Source organism: Thunnus maccoyii, chromosome 2, assembly GCF_910596095.1.
Source record: "Thunnus maccoyii chromosome 2, fThuMac1.1, whole genome shotgun sequence".
Classification (NCBI taxonomy): domain Eukaryota; kingdom Metazoa; phylum Chordata; class Actinopteri; order Scombriformes; family Scombridae; genus Thunnus; species Thunnus maccoyii.
Genome location: NC_056534.1, coordinates 29,653,779 through 29,676,631, shown reverse-complemented (window position 1 = coordinate 29,676,631; position 22,853 = coordinate 29,653,779). Strand labels below are relative to the sequence as shown.

At 42.7% G+C, this 22,853-nt stretch overlaps 1 protein-coding gene across 1 annotated transcript in view; it reads left to right on the top strand.

Annotated features, from left to right (window-relative positions):
- Positions 1-318: 318 nt before the first annotated feature.
- Positions 319-22,853, top strand: part of xylt1 (xylosyltransferase I) — a 79,770-nt gene continuing 57,235 nt past the window's right edge. Inside the window, exon 1 of the mRNA XM_042392075.1 lies at positions 319-717. Within this exon, the coding sequence (XP_042248009.1) occupies positions 433-717 (285 nt within the window). The 5' untranslated portion in view covers positions 319-432. The remainder of the gene's footprint in view (positions 718-22,853) is intronic.

Sequence of the window (22,853 nt, the reverse complement as noted above, 5' to 3'; positions counted from 1 at the left end):
AAGGACCTCTGGAAGCCCTTCATTCCTACTGTTCTTGTAATAATGATTGGCCATGTGGTGATTATCAAAATCCCTCCTGAAAAGATAAAATATTAGATTAAAAATTCTCACACAGAGAGAACAGACAGGCTGTCTGAGACAAAGGAGTCGTGCAGTAGCCTGGAGCATGTCTGTCGCTGATCATCCTCTCACCAAGTTTCACCACACGGTGGCCCTGTGCCTCTCCTTCTCGATGCTCCTCCTCGCCTCCGCTACCGTAAAGCTCAGCCTCCCTCCCTCCCTCCCTCCCTCCCTCCTCCTCCTCCTCCTCCTCCTCCTCCACCACCACTACCACCTCCTCCTCCTCGTCCACCCTCTACTTCCACTCCTTGCTCCCGTCGCGCTGCGCAGAGCCACAGACGCTCCTCCAGCTCCGTGCAGCCCGGTGCGAAGATGGTTGGCGGCTTGTGTGCTCGCAGGTTGGCCCGCCGGTCGCGGTCCGCCCTGATAGCAGCCCTCACGGTGCTGCTGGTGCAGACGCTGATTGTGTGGAACTTCAGCAGCCTCGACTCCGGCGAAGACAGGGAAAACGGAGGCTCCAACGTGCGGGAGAAGAGGGACCGGGTCGCGGGCAACAAAGCCGCTGGCAGCGACTATTTCCAGCACGGGGTCCAGCGGCAGCAGCGGCAGCATCTTCCCCCGCCTGGGAGGGGGGCGTCTCGCCACATACAGCAGCCGGTAATGTATTCATATCCCCGCTAAAAAAGAGACTGTCTCTCCGGGGATGAAACCCGGAGGGGTTGGCAGGCAGGTCAAAACATCTCCAGTGTGCGCTTTTTTAGAGACAAGCACACGGCCGGGCCTCAAAATGAATGAGTGTTTGATTGTTGTCACTTGAACGGAGGCTGCCTCTGAGGGAAATGATAGGATGTCTGAAGCCAGACAGATGCAAGCGAGCTCTTTTCACTCCTCCGATGCTGGGGAGGAATGCTCGCTGAGGACAGGAGCCTCATTGCGCCGTTTGAATGAACGCACTCCAGTTCAGACTCCAGATTAAAATGCCAAAGCTGAGTATGAAATCTGAACTCAGCGTGTAGTTCACTGTAGGGCAGAATGATAGCATGGCAGGGCAAATCCTTTAAGATAGCAGCTGAGGAGGTGCCTAAATAGCAGAGTCACTGACTCTGGATCTTAGCCTATACCTGTCATGGTCTATTGGTATTTTAAGTGAAATACAGTAGCTGCATGGCTCAGCAGCACTGTCTGTGCAAGGCCAAATGGAAACATAACCTAATTTGCAGAGTTGGTTTTGATGAGTGTACAAAGATTAGAGTCATCTGTTGTATGCAAAAACACTAACAATTTTATTGGTAGTGGCAACGTGAAACACAAAAGGTCAAGATAGATGCGAGTGTGGAGCCAAAGCAAACATGCAGACCTGCATAATGAACATCTTGCACACAAAATGAATAAATTAAGTTAAAGATAGCCTGTGGAACTGTGCCCTTTCAGAGGCAGAGGAGCTAATGCCGTGCCTTGCTTGCTGAAAATTTAAAAATTGGCTGCCAAAGAATCCAAATGTTTATTTGTAGACTCCACTGACTGTGCCCTGTGCCCCCGGAGGCTTCACACTGAGCAGGTTTTTGTATTTGAACAGGGCTTCTGCGCAGCATGTGATTAATTTTCACAACCTGATGTCTGGAATTAAATTCTCGAAAATTGAGCTTCTCGCTCGCATGGTCTCTCAAGCAGTTAGGGTGCCCTAAAGAAATTGGACGCAGTTGTTTCTGGCAGGCAGGGAAGCATTTTCCCTTCATAAAGCTGCCACCCATTCAATGATAGCCTACTCTTCAGCCACCGTGCAATCAACAGATAACTGACTGTGATGTAGTATGATAAACTGTGGCCTCCGCTCACAGTCAGTCACTCTGAGCCGAGCACTGTATCATCTGTCTCCTCCGCAGATTTTACAGTGACTCACTCACTTCATCTGGTAGGACTGTTTGTCCCACCTGCCGGCATCCTCACAATACAAAGTCATGCCAAGGACAGGGTTATATTTGAGTCATTTATCTATTTTTTTTTTTTTTTTTTTTACAATTGAAGACCCCTCTAATGAAATATCACTGTAATGTCCCAGTAATAGTCCTGTATGGACTCGTCAGTGACTACATTATAACTCTTTCGGGTATTGATGTTATTTGTTGGATGGAATTATTATAATATTCCTAGAAGGACTGTAGATAAATTAATTACACAGTGACTAACAGGGACCTCTTAAAGGATCAGTCGTGTCAGAACCTGTTCACGCTGCGTCAACACCGATTCGTCCAAATGTGTATTATTATTATTATCAAAACACCCCATGGATCTGCACCCATGACCTTTTAAGGAGGGCTTTCATCCCCATCACCTCGAGGCGCTTCACTCAGCCTGATGCCAGTCCACCAGCCAGTCAGCTCGCCCGCTGCCCGCCTGTCAGATTGTCGACTCGCTCTGTGCAGTTCTGTGGCCCCTGGACTCTTAACATTCAACTGGTCACCCTCGGCCACATGCATTCCCTCAACTGGTTAATCACTGCATTTTTATTCTTTTCCGCTTGTGGGTGGTGTGTGTGTGTGTGTGTGTGTGTGTGTGTGTGTGTGTGTGTGTGTGTGTGTGTGAGTGTGTGGCTTGGCAAGGCAGAGTTGTCCAGCCTAAAGCGTGACGCATAAGCGCCAAGTGATGCTATATGAGGCACCACGCCTCAGAGAGGGGAGAGCAGCACTTTGATCCAGAATAGAATTAGCCAGAAGCTGCAGTGTGACAATAGCAGAATTTCTGTGATAACTTGTGTCGGATGGAAACATTATGCATAGCTTTGGATGTGTCATCCCAACAGGCAGGAGCTACAGTTGCCATTAGTGGTTGTCTCCTGTTGTGTCTCTTGAGGGAAATGCTGCTTGAGAGCGAAGACGTTTTCTTCTCTCGTCCAACAGACACCACAGCTTGTCGGTTACATCTCCACTGCTTTATATATCTGGATATAATCACATGAGTGATAAAAATGTGTTCAGTGCTTTCACACAGACTATGGCTGCCTGTTGCAGATTCCCCATCGGAAATTTCTACACTTATTAGTCTGTCTTGTTGTCCCTGACATCAATTTATTACAGGAGATAGCATCACAATTATTACTAATAGGTGCTTATTAAGGCGGTCCTGGTGATGGATGTGAAAAACTGTTAATGTGCCAGAATTAGACCAGTCTACCTTCGGCAGGAGACTGAGTAAAGCTTCTGAAAAGGCGTCTGGCTCCGAGCTTCACATCTGGTTTTTCAGCACTTTTCTTTCCATCTGCCGCGGTAGTCATATACTGTCATGATCCCCATGTGCACAGCGAGTGTCCAGCTCACACATGTTGTAAAGAGTTTCCCCGTTAGTCATAGTAATACACGTAACATTACCTCTGATGTACACGTTTTCCATTGCACTGAGTTTTCCTAACTGTTTCCGGTGGCAAAGATGGAATTACAAGCCATCTGAAAATACACGTTTTTCCTCTGCGTTTTCTACATTGTTGCATAGTAGGGTGATTATGTATTTTATGACAACATAAACCACGGATTATTATAAATTATGTTTTATTATAAAGACGTTTTCTTTCACACTTGGCTTTGCTGCAGACGTATCTTGCCAGCAGATATTTCACTTGAATAGTTTGAGTGACAGAAGATAGTGTACTTTCTGTGACGGCGTGGAAAATTAGAGAAACAAAAAGTGGAAGGAAATCCTGAATTCCTGTCTGATCAGCTGTGTGGGGGGTTCCCATATGTGACCATAAATAGCCTAATTTTAATGTTCTTACGTAAGTTTTAGTAACTATTATAAAAAAATCCCTGAGGTTATTTTTTTGGCATTGAATAGGAATAAATGAGCCTCTGATATTTAGTAAAACTGATAAAAACACTGTCATAATTATTATTAACACAAACCACACTCTGATTAAGCTGGATTAGCATTTGAATTGTAATCATGCACAGTACTAAACAAATGCAGCGTGCACGTTTTACATTTTGAGACAACTTCAAGAAATCCATTGTTGCTACCAGTCTATTCTCCAGCCAACACCACAACAACCACATTATGATTCATTCTGCTGTGTCCATGATTACAGCGCTGAGTCACAAACACACACACACGCACATCAACACTTGCACAAATACCCCGAATCATGTACGTAGATGCAGGGAAAGCAGCTCCACACAAACACACCCACATAAATGTACATATTTATAGTGACACACACACACACAGACTCATGTAGACAAAGTTCTTTTTGTGCCCGGTTGAACCAACACATAGTCCTACGACAAAGGCTTTGACAAGAGGGGGTGTGCAGTCATAGCAGATGGAGTACTCATGGTTACGTACAATACAATCTCTCATCCAGCATTTCTGAAAAAATGAAGCGTGTTTCCAGGCTTTACATTCAGTATATGAAAACAGAGGCTCTCAAAGTTTGGCCCGGGGACTCCCAGGGGACCTTGAGGGAGTTCCAGGGGGTTCCCAGCAAAAAGGGGAATCATTTATTTTCACTATAATTCCATTCATAAGTAACACAATGACAGAATGTTTGACTATTTTGGTCTTGGGTTTTATACACTTTCAGTTATTCAAATATCTAAAAGTTAAAATCTTATGAGATGGGGGACCCTGGGACAAAATGATATCAAATTGGGTCTGTGGTCTAATTTGTGTCAGTTTAGGGATCCTTGATGTGAAAAAGTTTAAGAACTACTGCTCTATTACAGCATTTACTATTAAAGTTCAACAATGATTACATATAAAAAAAACAGTGCAGCAGTGTGGATACCATATCCATAAATTCACCAACACTCTGCTGTTAAACATCTTCACCATTCAGTCTTTTCTGTTTTGCTGTTATTACATAGATGTCTGAACAACCCACAACCCTTCATGGACTCGCCTCTTTTGTCAAAACCTGCGATGGTCTTGGACTTATGGGAAACAGAGTTCGTTAAAGGTCAATAAAAGAATAGTGATATTACATTACACAACATACTGCTGAGTAAGAAAAGGTTTTGAGGCTGGATTTGTAGTTATTTCTGTCAGTGGGGTTTTCTGAAACAGAACCAAGAAGTTCCAGTTTCGCTTTGGCTCTCTATGGCATGCCCTGTTGCTTTTTGCAAATTTGGCTATTGTTGCTCACTGTTAATGTAAAATGGGTTAAACTAGCAAGCTGCACTGAATGGATAATCATCACAACATCTGGGAAGTAATGTGAGGTGACATTTAGGATTTAACACCATGCTAAAATTCCTTCAGGATTAATGAAATCTAATCTGTCAATCTATCTATCTAGATGGGAAGGTATGTAAAACGTTAGCTTAACCTCCCCCAAACGGTGTAGCGGAGAAACAACTCTACAGTGTTAGTTTTGGATTAAGCTACATGTGTTGCATTCAAATTAATTTGAACAATCTGTTAGCTCTCATTTGTTCAAACTTGAGTTTTGATGTAACAGGCATAACACGTAATATAGATATAGAGGAGTAATACAAAAATACGCTATTATGCTGTAACATTTTTAATGATGTAACATCTTCTTATTCACTTTGTAACAGAAGCTTTCCCACACATTTCAGATCCGGTTTCTCACGTTGCGTCCTTGGCAGTGTAGTTTGTTCCAGCGCCATTTCATGTGCCAGTCACTGTCAGTGCTGGTTTTTGTATCATAGCAAAGCCTATTTAGCAGTTGTAATTGACGGTAAAATTGGCACTTCCCAAAAGTAAATCGTCTTGGAGTGTGAACTATTCTCTCTTAAACAAGCCTTTGAACATACGTAATTACAGTCCAGAGACACCCAGAAGATGCACTGTGTGATTTAGAAATTTCAAACGTCCCAATCACTATATCAATAAAGTGTTATTTTGTAAAAAAAACCTGTAATGAGGGAAAAGTAAAGCACAGCCTGCCCATCAGTCCGTCCATCTGTCATTGTGCTCGTGCACACGGAGAGCTTCTTTTTCAAGTGCCGTTAGTCTCGGAGAGAGGTGGAAACATATTCAGATCTGAGGGAAGAACTACGCACCTCAGACTTGAAAGAGACACATCGAAAAAACCCAAGACACTTTGATGTTGAAGTGTAATTTGTATACATGACACCATCTCTCTTCAAAACCCGCAACAGGGAAAAAAACATTTCATTATTATCATAATGCAGCTTACCGTACAAAAGCCTGTCATGTTATTTCACCAAACTGATCCCACTCATATGTAAAATATCAGTGTCAGTATGGAATCTTAAAACTTTAGACTATGTGTAGTTTGTAGACTGAAGGTTTGGGTATCCATAGCAGCTCAAACACCACAACACAGACACGTCCCCGCTAAACTCTCCTTCTAGCACAGGTGCTGAATGTAGTGCAGGTCTTTTCAGCGCGGTATCCATGTAATCTCTTTAGAGCAGAGGCAGCAGTCTCGCTCTCTGTGTCCTCCTCTGTTTCTTTTGCTGACTTTGTGTAAAGGAGGAATAGCCATTCAATGATTCAACAGGTGTCGGGATGTTAGAAATACTACACACACACACACACACACACACACACACACACTCTCTCTCTTGGGAGCAGAGAAGATCCTGGCATGACTCACACAGTCCTGTCAATTATGTTGACTCTTGCTTAGGAGATGAGAGTAGAACAAGTTACATTATCATATTATCTTTAATAGGGCAAATGGGTAACTGCATCATCAAGTTAATAGCAAACAGTGTGTTGAGGGTTTAACATCAGCACAATATGTTCTCTATTTACGCAGTCATGAAAAGTAGGGCCGCTGTTGTTTGAAATTTGCGAATGGAACAGCTGCTCAAGAAATTTCTCTGTATCTCTTTAGCCTGTCTGATTGAAGAATAAGGATAAGGCCGACCCTTCACCGTCAACTTTCATTGTTACAGATGCAACTTAATCAGCCTTAAAAAGGTATTTAGGTTGCTTAATCAACATCGAAATGTTTATATGTCGATAGTTCTCCTTGTCAATGTCAGTTTTTTTCAACTCATTGTCCAGCGGGGAAGGGGTTGCCGTCATAGTCGATCAAAATGACCGTTATAATTTGCAAAAGTCAAAGATGACGACGCCTTCAGATGTTTTGTTTGGTCCCTTTCAACAGTGCAAAACCCAACTATATTCAGATTGCTGTCGTGTATGACAAAGAAAAGCAGCAAACCTTCACATTTGAGAAGCTGAAACCAGCAAATTTGGGGAATTTTTGCTTAAATAATGAATAAGAAACAATTACTCGATTATCAAAATAGTTAATTATCTGTCAATCAATTTTGATGATTGGTGAATGGTTTATGTCATAATAATGAGGAAGAAAGCCAAAGATTCACTGGTTCCAGCTTCTCAAATGTGAGGATTTGCTGCTTTATATCATTGTAAATTGAATGTCTTGGGTTTTACAGGTTTTGTTGGACAAAACAAGCAATTTGAGATTATTAAAAAAGATATTTAGTGTTTTGATGATAGTGGTGGATGACTGTTGGTCCAAAATGTCCTATGAGGTGTTCAGTTAGATTTAGATCTGGTGACTCTGAAGGCCACAACATATGATTATGTTTCTCCATTTATTCGTGCATTTATTGAAGATTCCTTCTTTTGTTTGTTGCCTTTCTGTATGTTTGAAAGCTCAAAAGCTATTACTTTGAGGTGAGTGTGGGAGGATGCGGGGAGTTGGCGGGTGTATAAATGTGTGTATTTTGTACGTTATCTTATCTTTTACTAGTTTTGCTGTTATTTGTAGCCTTTTTTTGATGCTGTTGTTTGTCCCTCTTTTATCCTTTTTTCCTTTGTTGTTTACTTTGGTTATATGTCACTATATATCACTATGTTGCCTCACATCTTGAAAAATAAAGTTATATAAAAAAGGTATTACTTTAACAGATAGATGAACCCAGCAATGTTTCGGATGTCTGAAAGGGGAAAAGTAGACATATTACCAGAAAGACCTTCATGGAGAATTAACTCTGGGTATTTTTTTGGCAGTAAATGTACAGGGTGATGTGCATGTCTGAAAGGGGCTTAACAAACACATATAAGTATCCTTCCTCGTCTGTTAGACTGTGTATATGCCTCCATGTCTGCGTGCGCTTTGTGCTCAGCTTGATGCCTTTGTATGCCTCATCTGGAAAACTGCAAAATCAAAGATCATAACTACTGTTCATCTCTTTCCTGTCAAGTCTGTTCAAACAAACCTCACCATTACCACCAATTAGAGTTGCATCGCTCTGTGTCAACCCGACCACACACACACACACACACATACACACACACACATCATGACAACTCCAGCCCAGACATCTCTCCTGCTTCTGTAAGACAGCTGGACCCCCCCCCCCCCCCCCCACCCTACCCAAGTCTTCCCCTCATCCTCCCATCATCCTCTACCGCCGTTACAGATGGTTTCATTCCCCAACACATTAATAACGCATCATCCAGATGAATGAAGCTATATAATACCTAGCGTTGCCAATAATCCCATAGGTAAGAGGCTTAGCAGACAGCCCTGAGAGAGAGACAGAGAGAGAGACATAGAGAGAGAGAGAGAGATAGCGAGACGGAGCTGTGGGGGGGAGCTGAATTAGTTTTATCTTAAGTCTGGTATCCATGTTGATATTTAGCACAGACCTTAAAAGTCTGCACACACACATACACACACACACACACACAGGTTGGGGCTAGACCATTGCCATATGGAGGGGTTATTAGGCCAATTGCCGTGCTCCCTTGCTGTTGCCAGGGTTATCCCTTTAAATGGATCTACTGTATTTTCTAAAAGAGATTAGCAACCAACTTTCAGATTGTAAGAAATTTCCCTGAAAAATTACATTAAACTACTGGCAGCTGTGGTCACTAGTATCTTACTGTTGTTTTACTGTCACTACTGTAATCTGTTTAACAGCTAATTACTGTAAGAATGATGACGTACTTTGCTGTAGAATGTGGGGTTTACAGTTTGATACCATAGCTAGGCCTGCAGTTATATACTCTCTTTTTACAGTGTAGGTTCACAACTTTTCAAATTTGTTCAGTTCACACTGGCCATTAAAAGATCCCTTCCTAATGTGCTTGTAGGTAATAGGGAACAACAATCCATAGTCCTTGTTTTGAGCAAACGTGAAATATGAAGCTTCAGATGTCCAGGTTAGTCAAACCAAGGGGATATCTTCCAAATTTACAGGATTTTTAGTATAAAACTCCGTCTTTGTGTTTCCTAGGACGGTTTTTCCCTTCCGACGTGCAGTGGAACGATTGTAACGAAAGGGAATTTGTTATTAAAAAGACTGTAACTATGAAAGATATCCACTTGATTTGACTAACTTACATTATAATCAAGTTAGGAAGGGATCTTTTAATGGCCAGTATGAAGAGGAGGAATGATTACAGCAAGAAAAACATGTTTCAATGTTCATTTGGGCACGTGACTATTATTCTAAGACAGACTTGAATAATTGTGAATCTATACTTTAAAATAACGAGTAATGTTTTTAGAGTTCAGCGATTCCGTGAAAGCCAAAATACGACCTCTGCTGACACTAATCTTTTCCCATAGCCAGCAGAGGAGCAACAGTAAAAACGTACAATATTTTATTTATTGTCTTTGATGCACAAGTTCTGTGGCGGCTTGGATTTTTAAGGGAGGATCATTTTGCTTTTTCTATAATGGAACATAAGTGAATTTTCTCCTTCTGGTGTAGGCTTCCAGGCTGGGAGAGGTGTGACATGATGGGAAGCTGCACTAGCACGTTCCCATTAGGTCAGAACGCCTGGCAGTCATATATCCTTTTCGGTGTTGATTTTTCAGCTTTCATCACAGCGTGAGTCGGTTTTTACTTATAGCGTCTATATTGTCAACCCTGCGGCATTCACCATGAATAGACTTCTGTAGGGGATCATTAGACAGTATGCTGTGTGTTTGTCTCTCAACCGTAATGGCCACATCACATTGAAAAACACTTGACAGCCTCGTTGTAGGGGAAGCATACGGCAGATTGCCCACTTCTCTGAAATAGCTGCAGTGCTGCTACACATTGACATGCAACACGCTGATCCACATGTAACACGCAAATGCACAAGAACATGTAATCACACCCACACAGACTAATGACACTGAGCATGAGCCACTGCCTTGCTATCTCCTCCTCAACACACCATACACTAATCCCCTTGTATTGTGTTAGTCTAATAAGACAGGGGGGTTTGTGACAGAAGGAGAAAAGAGTACGTGGCAGTATGATGAAGACACAGGGTGATGACACATCGGCTGGGTAGCGATAGGGGCGATCCAGCCTGTCAGGGAAAGCTTTTGTCCTTCCAGTCCTGTGGAGCAAGAGGAGAGGAACTGACAGCGGCGCTTTTCTTCTTCCTCCTCCTCCTCCTCCTCTTTTTTTCCCCTCTTCTCACTACTGGAGCTGAATGCCAACAGCCCAGAAGACTTGTCTCTATCTGTGATTAAGAGAGAAAGTGAGAGGAGAAAGAATGAAAGAGAGATCGAGACAGGCAGAGAAAGAGAGACAGATATGCAAGACAGAAGAAAGCTGGAAGAAGAAACGTTGGGGGGGAAGAAAAGATAAACGTCTCATCCCTTCTATAAATCCGACGTCAACTCAAATCCTGGAGTAATCCTCGAGAGAACCCGGTTTGGTTTGAAGGCTTGTTAGTGTAGTTTGGGCCCGGTTGGCAAAAGACTACGTGGTTTGAGAACATTTCTGGAAACTAACCTGAGTCCAAATGGGCTCCACACATACAGGGATCAGGTCTGTAATTTTCCCCTCTGTTGGTGAAGTTTAGGGTTTAGAGGTAAGCTGATGCCAAGACACTGATCAAACTGGTTTTATCAAGCATCTCTAAATGGGGTTTCTGATTTAGGATTACGCTGAAAAGGATGGTCGAAGGAATCTGTCCAATAATCCCAATTCTTTGTTGCACCTTAAAACAGGTTGAGATTTCACCAGTTTCATTTTTCACCCTTTTTTCATTTTTTATTATTGCTTCTGTTACATATATCTCTTTATATTTTCCACATCTGGATGACATAACAGAGTGGTTGTTGCCTTATAATAAGGAGGACCTTTCTTAAGTTTCATAATGCTCTTCAACAGACTCTTTGACTGGCCTATGATTATTATTTTAAATTCAAACTCCCAAGATTTGTGTCATTGAAAAATGTTACCAGCATTAGTAAACTGTACCGTGAATTGCCATTCAATCTAGTCAGATATTTAATCCAATAGTTCCATTTAACATTTGAGAACTTTGGTTTCTTTTGTTAGATGAAGGGGAATTTGTAGAAAAACTTGTTCATATCTTGAAAAAAAGGAATAATTTGGGTATTATTGGTACCCGCACTCAAATAGAAATGTCAAGTGATACAACATAGCAAGAAAAAAATTCTGGATTTTAATATTTCACTCATAATGTGGAATGAACAGATGGAAAGTATATATACATGATATCATTGCATTATAGACTTTTTAGCCCCTTAGGGGCACCACAATAAGCTTTAAAGACAACTGCTATGGCGAACATGTTAGCAAACACATCCAACAGAAATGGAGAAATATTGATATTCATTTGGATATGTTTCAGACCACCTGATGAATTAATATTCACTTTCCTTTTAGCTCTGTTTTGGTTTCCACCAACTCCTGAGGGAAATATCTGGCACTTTAGCTTTTAACACTGTGTTCACCAACTGGTTGGTAACTTTGGTTGTCTGCTGTTTGGTGCTAGACAGGTAGCATGCAGTGTGTGTAACAGAACTTCTACACTGAAAATTACTCCCTGGTTGATGAGAGCAGCGAAAGTGAACAAAGACAGCAGAGTTTCAGGCTGAAAGAGCTGAAAGACAGTGCAGCTTTAAAGATACTTAAAGGGAACAATGGTTATATCAGAACTTAAGTGGTTAATGTCTACTGCAAGAATATCTTAAATGTGGTAGCAGTAGTTTGACCTGGCAGGTCATAGCTACAGAATTACCTCATATTTCAACCATTACATACTCATAACACAGCTACCGGTACATTGTATGCGAGAGAATCATGGTTTGGGTGTACAGTCAAGGTCATATTGAGTAATCCCTCGCCGTGAGGTCAGTGAAGCAGTTCAGCTGAGGCTGCCTTTGCCTCAGGGCTGCCACTGCACGGGATGTTGGAGACAGCCGTGATGTACTTGTAAGATGCACACACGCACACACACACACATACCTGCATACACACGCATACTGTACAGACTGAAGCGTCCCTCCGGCGCTGAAGACACACACCTACAGAATGCATAAAAACCATAAAATACTCTCCTTCCTGCATCACAAAAACACTCCACCCACACAATCACTCTTATACACACACACACACACACACACACACAATTATAAAACACTCTCTGCACCACATGAATAGCTTCTCTTCAGTATTCATGTTAAACCACCAGGACCAGCCAGAGAGCTCATACTCATTACTGAACAGGTGTTTTCTCCATCAGCAGCGCATTTAGATCCTGTCTGTCCTTCCTGCCTGTCTCCACTCCGCCGAACGCCTCGCACACCCTCAAGTGCTCACGAGGTCTTAATGCAGACGCACACATACGCCTCCGTGTTTGCATCCTATTTTTTCTTTGTCTACTTCCTCACCCTCTTCATCCCCGCGTGCTCCCACTCCTCCTCTCCCCGGGTCGTCCTCTCCTGCCTCCACTTCTTCTCCCATCTCGAGTGGGGATGTCTCACCGCACCGCTGAGTCGTTCACTGGTCCTCCAGACGCCGCAGGCCTCCCGAATCAGCTTCAACGAGGAGCCCTGCAGAGGCTGTCGCTGCCGGGGAGAAATTGCGCTGTAATTGAGCTGCGTGATAATAATACGTTCGTCTCTCTGATTTCCTACCAGCGGTGAATCATCAACACCATCATCATCGTGCCATCACATCAGCAACGCTCGGCAGACGCTTCCCCACGCCGCTACCGGAGTTGACCTGCTCTTTCACTCGATTCTGTCTGTCTCTCTCTCTCTCTCCCTCTCTTGTCAATTGCTCTCGTTCCACTTATTTTATTCCCGTTTCCTCTCTCTCACTTTTCTGTGGCTCCCGTCTCACCACCACTCGCTCCTCTCATCTGTCTCCAACCATCCTTCCTATTTCTGTTTCATTTCATTGGACGGCATGCCTCAAAGGTATACAGAAATTACAATGTACTAAAAAAAAAATGTGTATTTGTGTGTGTGTGTGTGTGTGTGTGTGTGTGTGTGTGTGTGTGTGAGAGAGAGAGAGAGAGCGGGGAGAGGAGGGTGGGCATAGGAAGAGAAGATAATTAGGATGGGTGATCGTGTGAGCATAACGTCAAATGCCTTTCTGCGACATACTTAGGGCATTCATGCTTCTGTGGTTGGAACTAGAGAAGCTTGATCATTTTTTGTGCAACAGTTTGAGATTATTCACTTTTATCCTTTTTGGATTTCCTACACTTTGAACACTTATAAATCAAAATACTCTCATGTTCATGTATTCCCACATACACATTAAACTTTAATAGGCTGTAAAGGCCTCCGTGTTTCCCTCGACAGCAGTTGAAGGCAGTATGTTAAAGGTGAGGGAGTGTGTGTGCACGTTCATTTATGTGTACGAATGTGAGAAACGCTTAAATTGTGGCCGAGCAATATTGGAAAGTTGGTTAAGTTATGAGACAGAGGAAAGTAAAAAAGACTTTTGTGGCACGAAGGGGAAAAAACTGAGACAGTGTTAATCGACTCAGAGACACACAGGCTCAGATGTTAAGAGAGAGAAAGAGGTTAAAGGAAAGCAAGGGCTTGCCAAGATGGGGGTGTGTGTGTGTGTGTGTGTGTGCGTGTGAGAGAGAGCTGCTAGTCGGAGGGGAGTTTACACATGGCTTCCAGTGCTTTAACCATCCTCATGAGAATTGCCTTTCCATGGAGGAGAACCATTAGGAAAATCATTGACTGCTTATTGGTTTCAGCACTCTATTTGTGTTTGCGTGTGTGTGTGTGTGTGTGTGTGTGTGCGTGAGAGAGAGAGAGAGAGAGAGCTCTAATAAAGAACAAAACTGTTCTTTTTTCTAGTTTTCAGAGGGGGGTTAGGGCTTTTTTTTTTTAGCTCTCTCTTTGTCCTCGAGTTTCCCCTTAACTGCCGCGAGTGAAGTCTGTTTTACTTTGGCAAATAGACTCTAGAAAAATCTTTTTTTATGCAGCTCTCAGTTTATCCAGTGGATAGATGAATATGTCTTTGTTATTGAGGGCCAAGTAGGTCTCACCGCATTCTGCCAGTAGCTTAACGTTTCATATGTGTTTCTGTGAGGTCTTTCTGTGGAGGCTTAGTTGCCTCTATGGGGCTGAAAAGCGAGTACACCAAACATACATGATATACCTGTACATGCTAAATAGTAGCAAGTAGCAGTATTAATTGTTTGGATGTACTTCAGCAAGCAAACCGTGTTGTTTGTTTAATATTGACCTCCTGCTCGTATGCATGTGTTCCAGAGGCATATAGAGTATGCAGACATAATTGTCTTAACTGCTGAGAGAGAGATTTGGTCAAGGCAATTATAATTCAGCCAGGGCACGTCTGCTTGCTTAGCGCTCAGTCTATTTGCCTAAAAGACACAAATGACTGCAATTTAACAGCAATAGAGGGGGACTGTAATGAGTTGGTAACTATTTGCCTGATGTGAGCGTGTTGCTCTAAGGTGGGAAGAATAATCAAAGGAGTAGGACTATATTTTCACTGGCATTATGTCCAGTGGCAGCAATGGAGATTAATGAGCGTGAGGTTTATTAGCTCCTCAAAATAATTCTGCTACCTTTTTTTCATTATTATTTTTCTTTCTTTTTTTTCCTTAATAGACTCGGAATAAGGCTTATATGTTTCTTCTGCTGAAATTATTTCATTTGACACCTGATGGGGAGTCTGGTGGTTTTAAAGATACCCTGGTGCCTGGTGTACGCGACAGTAGCAGGAAATATGATGCCACAAAGATACAGATATTTAGTATGTTTACATGCACACTAGACTTATGTTAATTTTGATGATGTTTATATGGAACACAGAGACCCTGCTGGATGCATTATTCTGTCATTATCCGAGTTTCATCTGTGTCTTTGGCCCCATTTTCACCCGGTATTACCATGTGATCTGTATCTGGATACGTTATCTGGATAATGACATCCGATCTTTGCATTTACACCTCCAAACATGGTCTGGCTGATCCGGTCGCATTCCGATCACAATACTTCGGAGTCTATTTACACCTTGCATTAATTTGTGTTTTTCCTTATCCAGATAATGTATCCAGATACAGATCGCATTTTAATGCCAGGTGTAAATGGGGTATTTCTTCATTTCTTCAGCTGGTTTCTGGCTGTTTGGACTCTGTGTTTTTTTACCACTCTGGTGGGTTTGTCTTTTTTTTTTCCATCACTGGCAATTTGAGATAAGAATAACAATTGATAATTGAACCTCCAACATTACCAGTGTCAGGCTTTCATTTCAGAGTCATTACATTGTTCATCATCATATTATTTGTATTACTGGCTGACTGCTACATGATTCAAGTTGAGGATGCATCTGCACACATAACATCAGATCAGAAACATGGAAAAAAAAAAGTGCTCAGATCTCACAGTGTCTCAGTTTCTAACAGAGCGACATGGTGGGGTTTTCAAAACCAGGATTAAGGGATTATCAGGTTTCTAACCTGATTTGAGCTTGAGGGTTAATTCTTGACAAAACGATCTCAGCTCAAGGTCCACTTACTCTCTTATTCCAGACCCTTCAACCATATCACACGGTCCTCATCGGCAGAAGGAGTTAATTTCAGCCATGGATATTGCAGATGTCCAAACTTTCCATCAGACTGAGCACCATCTGCTAATGAGGACTGTGCGATACGGTCGAAAGCTCCGGAATAAGCGACTAAGTGGACCATGAGCTGAGATAATTTTGTAAACAGGATGCGATATTTACATGTGTCAACGAGTAAACAAGAAAAACCAGAAACATGATAATACCAGTATACAGTATATATCAGTAAACACTGGTATGAGTATGACACATCTGTTGAAGTTGCCATGACACTTGTTTTCACCACCTGAACTCAGATTTGTAATATTTATATAAAGATAAATATTGAAGTAGACCTAGTGGTTTCATATCATATCATCGTATTTGATTTTCCACATGTTCCTCCCATGCAGTAAAGCCACAATACATTGGTGAAGGAACAGCAACAGTATGAAGCTTGATTTATTTGCGGAATTTTCTTCACTGCATTTCTTAGTCATATGTCTTCAACTCTTATTGCATGCAGCGCTCTCCGTACACACACCGCCAAATTGATTTTGTTTTTCCTACAGCATGCGTGTTCGTATACACCAGTGACACCAAGGCAAATTCCTTTACATTAATTTGGCTTAAGAAATCGAGTAAGAACATTTTCCCTGTGGGAAGCTGCTTTACTGTATGTGCTGAATTATAAATGCAGTGTATGTGTTGGGTGTCAGAGATGCCTGAGATCAAACCGTTTCCAGCAGGCACCACACCGTCAGACGTGTGCACCGCATGCTGTATATTTGTATCGTACAGAAATCCTGTGTGTTATGTTACTTATGTTTAATGGATGAAGGGTTGTGAGCGTGTGTGTTTGTGTCTGTATGTGTGTGTGTGTGTGTGTGTGTATAGAAGTGGGGTGGAGGAGATATGTGCATGCTACATTGAACATCAAAGGTCAGGGAAGGTGACAGAGTTCTCTGATTCTTTGTGTGTATGTGAGTGTGTGCGTGTGAGTGTGTGTTGTGCTCCACATGGCGTCCCAGCCTGCAGTGGGCCCAATGATTCAGAGGACACAGGCTGCATGACGTGCACTGTCTTTGACCCTTCTCTACAGCAGCTGTTAATATAACGCTGCAGCTGTGTGTTTGTTTATGGTGTTTTGCGGGAGGGGAGAGGGCCATGTAAACGAAATACGTTACGTTTATCATACATTTGTCACTATTACTATGCACTCACTTTGAACGATATGTGCGTCTTTATGTGCTTTTCATATCAGTGTACAGCTGTGTGTACTTTAGCGCCTCCTGGGTCACCCCAGGCCCTCTGCGCTCTTGCCAGTGCCCTGCTTTGGCTCCCAGGGGTCCCAGAGGATTTTTTTTGCTGGGATATGCTGACAAATTGGGCTTTCGGACTGGCTAACTGTGGCTGGCACTGGTTGCGACGTACTCTGAATACCAAGCGATGGCCGTGAGCACTTTTCTCTGTCTCTTTGTTTCCCACAAACACACACAACAATATGACATCACCGAGCAAACTCCGAATTTCAGATTGGCCCAGCTTGAGGAAAAAAAAGCCCAAAATCCAGCCTAAAATCTGGATCAAAAACCTAATCCCCAACTCTGGGGGATCTGATCTGAGTCGCTCGGGGGTCTGGCTATTGGCCATCGCTCCATTCCTCATTGCCCTCTCTCCCTCTCTTTTCCTCTTTCTCTAGACGACTCTTTCCAATTGGGGACAGCTGTTTCACACTGTGAAAAGGGGGGAAAGTAGCCTTAATTTTGCCAATAACGCCTCAGTCTGTGCATCTGCTATGTCGGAGTGATTAGCGCAGCAGGAGCTGTCTTTACTAGGGTGACAATGCCATATGGTTTCTGTATGTGCAAATAAGCATTGGGGTTGATGTGTCATTTTGTATTGGAATTTGTTCTACATCATTATATAATCATTAAATCTCTCCCACAATACAGAGGGAACAGGGAATGTTTATATGTTTCATTGTCATACATACGCTTGCAAATGATTGTTCGGGGTGATTTAAGTCTTAAATCTGGAGTCTGTATTGTTCTGGGTGTCAAAAATGGCTGTGGTGTGGACGCATGTGTATTTGGAGGGATACTGGCTAGTGTTTTGGTAAATGTGTGTTTGATTTCTGGCTGCATTACAGTGCGGCACTCTTGAGTTTAATCTCACACACTCCCCCACACAACACATGCACACAAAGCAGTCTTTACATTCACAGTGTGACTGAACCCAGTGAACCTCAGCCATCCCTACACTCCTCAGTAAAGGTACTCCTCCTCGTTGCATCACACACACACTCACATACACACACAGAAGGGGCTCTGTCTGGCTTTTTAACAGTTCCCTCTCAGACAGAGGGAGTTTAGCTCCAGCCTGGTTTTCGGGTTTGCCACACAGTGCACCACTATAGCCTGCTAGTACCAAAAGTATCAGCTGTACCAGTAATCAACTAGCCTCCACCACTTGCCAAGGGTAACCACATAATTACTACACACATCTGGCCGAATTTCTTCTCAATGCAGCGCAGAAGCATGATCCTGCAGTTGCAGAGAGCCGCTTTAGCCGAACCCTCAAACACATGAGACTACAAAGCTAGAGCTCAGCCGTCATAACCCTCACTGCAGTGTTGGGAAGATAGAGCTGACTTTCCCCGCTTATCTTTCTCAGAAGGTCATGGATTAGCAATCCTTGGGCCTTGTAGCAAAGTAGCCTAGCTCTCATTCATTTGTATGTATAAGCATGGCGCACAGTCCACAAACCAGTATCGCATTATGAACTGCTCGGAGTTGTGGTAGGAAAGTCGGATTGGTGGTGGCTGGACGGTGGTGGAACAGGATCTTGTTGGCATTCCTCAGGAGGACTGGAGAGTCACTCTGTCTCTAAACCAGACAGACTGAGGAAGCTAATGAACGACTTTTGGGTGTTTGGGAATGTCAGGTGTGTCTGTATTTGCATGTGTGTGCCTGGGTGTGTATTCCTGTGCCTTTTCATCCCCAATTTGTGTATAGAGTACGTAGATATGCGTAAGTGGACATGGGATGACACGAATTTCCCCTGCCTACATCCCGTCCCCATAACAGGAAAAGAAGATGTAGACAAAACTCAGCCAGGAAAGACTTAAATCGAGGGTCTCTCTGTGTACTCACTCATGAAACATAGGGACTTCCTAAGCCTTATGTTATTTCCTGCTGCATAAATCAGAGCATAAGAGCGGAACCGCCAAGAATGTAAGATCTAAAAGAACTGGATTAGTGTGTCAGCTAAATAAATGAGATGTTATTTCCCTGTAATTTAATCGCCTTGTTTTATCTGCATCTCTGTGCTTGATCTCAGTGTCTCACCATCCGCTTGCTGCAGAAACACAAACCCACACATCTCACAACGTGATGTAAATCTGCATCTGCTGTCCGTCTGAAAGGGTCAGACCAAACCCATCTTGACTGGGGTTGAGATGGAGCTGATACTGCTTGGATTTGAGATAAAGATGACCAAGGGTTTCTATAGCAACTATGACATTACTATAATTATATCCCCATAGTTGATACTGCTTGCGACATCTAATGCTGTCAAGCATTCATTTGATTCTCAGTCTCAGAGATAATGGAATATAATATGTAGCCTTTAATAGGTAGACCAAACAAAGATAAGAAATCCTATAAAGTTACAATACTTGTCCCCAAACATCATTTTGTCCCTCAGTTTAAACATTGCAGCAATTATTTTTAATGAACTGATACAATGGACAACTCTGCTCTGATGTTATTCTGTGGTTTAGCAGTTGGATAGAACTACAAACTTACAATTTGTGCATTGTGTGATCATTATGGCGCCTCAAGGATGTGAAATTGATGTCTGTGTTGGTAACAGTCTTTATCTCTTTTCCTATCAGCTTTCAATTAGTTTGATTGGCATTTCTGACATCCATGTCATTTTTAATACTGTTATGATGTCAGATTTCTACGTTAAACATGGTCAAAGGTTCAAAACTTGAGGTGAACGTATGTAAAAATGTCCACAAATGGCTGTCCGTTGGTAGTCTTTGTTGCTAAGGTTGTTCCAGGGGTTGTTCACGTCGTCCACTCTCTTATTTCGGATCAGATTCGGGTTCGAACACATACGGATGTATTTGAGAGGTTTCCATTTCAAGTAATGAATAAGAAGAAGAGGTGAAATCTTGCTACTACTGTTTGTTTTTTGTAGCCTACACAAAATACATGTATTGGTTATGCATAAGAGCATAACAGAAGACGGTGTTCTTAATCCAGAAAGAAACCTACAGGCAATGTTCGGCCAGAGACGTACAACCGTGATCCAGTGGCAGCCGACAGTCGGCTGGGTGTGTCAAGGCGCTTACACCTACTGACTGGTCGTAAAACAAAAGAATTGCAACCGCAAAGGTACCACCACGGTTGTATGTTAGACCCCTTCAGCAAAGCATTTAAGTCATAGTAAATGTCCTGCGGTGCCAATGGAAAACGTGTAAAAGATTTTGCCTTGTCAGACGCTTTGTAGAAAAGTAATTTCCTCTTGCTTCCATTGAGTCTGGAGATAAGCCAGGACTCCTGGCACACTGAGGGACAATTTACAGATTATACACACTTTCTCTTATTGTAAAGAACAGACCAACACACTCAGACAAGGAACTTAGTCTCAAGGAAACACTCATGCAAAATATTAACTGAAACACCCACATGCTGTACACATTCACATACACAGCACAGACACTTTGTCAGCTGACATCAGGCACACACGTAATCAAGACATCTTCAAGTTGACAGTAGCGCTTCTGTTTGTTCACAATTCTCGTCATTTTCTTCCACCACAGAGAAACAGAAAAGAGATTTCTTTATTTAAACCCACTCATTTATTTAATTCCACGATTCAATTATATATTTACCTCTGCAGTATTTACTTTTGGCAGCGGCAGGATTTGGTCGGAAAACCACTGTACATCATTAGTAAGATAACCCGCTGAGCAAAACTGACAAGACCGAAAAAGAAAGAAAGAGAATGAGAGACGAAGGAGGCAAATGACAAACATGATGAAATAAAAAGTTTTTCGGAATAACGCTGCGTGGGAGGAGATTTGGAGTGACCTAATTAAAATGTTGGAATCCTGAGAGGAATAAATTAGGAAAATGTCAGTTAGGCTGAGCCGGAGGAGGGGAGATTAAGAGGCGCAAGCTCGAATACTGTCTGATTTCTGCTCTTCTTCTCTTTTATCACTGCTACATGGAACATTGGTCTTTAACAACAACATAGTGAGTCGATGTTGCCCTTAACCATTTGAGTAGATGTTGGGTGTTTGCAATGACATATGTGAATGTAGTTAATCAGAAAGTTTTACTTGACTGTAACTAGTCCGGCACAGCTGATGTTCTATTCTTCAGACTTCCCAATGAAACTGAAATGAAAATATGTGAATGAAAAAGAAAGATGGAGAAGCAGAGACAGAAAGCTACAGAGCTTCAACATAGTCCCACCTTGCAGTCTAAGCAGCTTAAAGTTTCCACATCATCACCGTACAGTAGCACTAAGAAAGCCGCCAGTCTGTTAGCATCATCTCGCTAGCATCCTTGCTGACTTCCACCAGCCATCCCAGATCCATTCCCCCTGTGGGGAAGCTCCATATGGGGCCAACATGTTTGTGCCATGCCGGGCAAGATGGGACCATACGGACGCTGTCGGACCGCATGTAGCGTGTATTAGAGCAAATGACAGCGATGGCAATGTGTCGATTGTCAACACAAGGAAGGAAAGAGACGAGATGAACAATGAGAGGGGAGCCGAGCTGGAGAACGAGGAGAGGAGGAGGAAGGGAGGAGAAGGAAGGAAGGACAGCTGGTACCAAGATCGGTGTTAGTTAAGGATGACTAAGTGACATGTTGACAAGAGACAGATAAGAGGGACGCAGTGGAACAAAGATGAAAAAGGCAGCCTCTGAAGCCACTATGCTTCAGTAAAGTACAAGATCTTTGATTCTACTTCCCTTTGAAGTCATCCATGGAAATAACACCATGTGGCATGCATGAATTTCAGCATTGGATGGAAAAAAAAAAAAAAAAAATCCAGTCTGGTGCAGCATCTCTAATGCTGAGGTCTCACAGTCGTCATTGACTTGCGCAGCCATGGTTTTTCACACATACTTTGACAACATCACACTAGTTTGCACCCTCACACTGATGGTGCAATAAGCCTTTTCTTTACTTTCAACTGCAATCAATTCAGTAAGTTGGGTTTCATCAAAGTTTTAACAATGAAAAACTTCTGCACTGAAATGGATGTTATATCTAATCCTTTGGACAATGATCACTCGCAAATGAACAGCAGTTTTAGTTTACATTTTCAAGCGAGCAGAAATGAAAGTCACCCCCCCCACCCCCCACCCCCTCAATGCTTGCGTGCCACACTCCAGCACTCAAACACACACACACTGTGTAATCCAGGCCTGCAGTGTTTGTTCAGAAGGCGTCCATTTCAGAGCTGCACTTCACAACAACAACAACAACAGCAGGTCATTTGTTTCAATCTAACAAGAGATGGTTGCAACAAGAGAATGTTTTCTCACTCTCAATTCCTCTCCAAACCTTGAATCAGCCAGGGGAGGCTTTACATAATTTCTGCCATCATTCCTTATCTCAACCTTAAATCTCCTGTGGACTGTTAGGTGTGTGGTGCTCTGCTCTCCTGTGCTTTACTGTGCAGCAGCGGGTCTGTGTTGGTGGTTATTGGTGATAGTGTAACAATGGCTGTGGGGCTACACTCTACTTAAGCTGTCACGGCTGTAATGAACAGCAGATTTCAGTGTGAAGCAGCTCATCTGTTCGTGTGTTAGTCTGAAAGAGAGAAAAAGAAAGGGGAGGCTGAATTATGTCACAGCAAACTCGGTACCTGGTAGGGAGAGGGTCTAACCGACGGCTGTGGCTTCAGTCGGTATGTTTCCATCCACCTGGTTTGTGCTAACTGTCGCCACAAAAGTTCGTACAGACATTCATGGTTTCTAAACAATGAATCCTAATG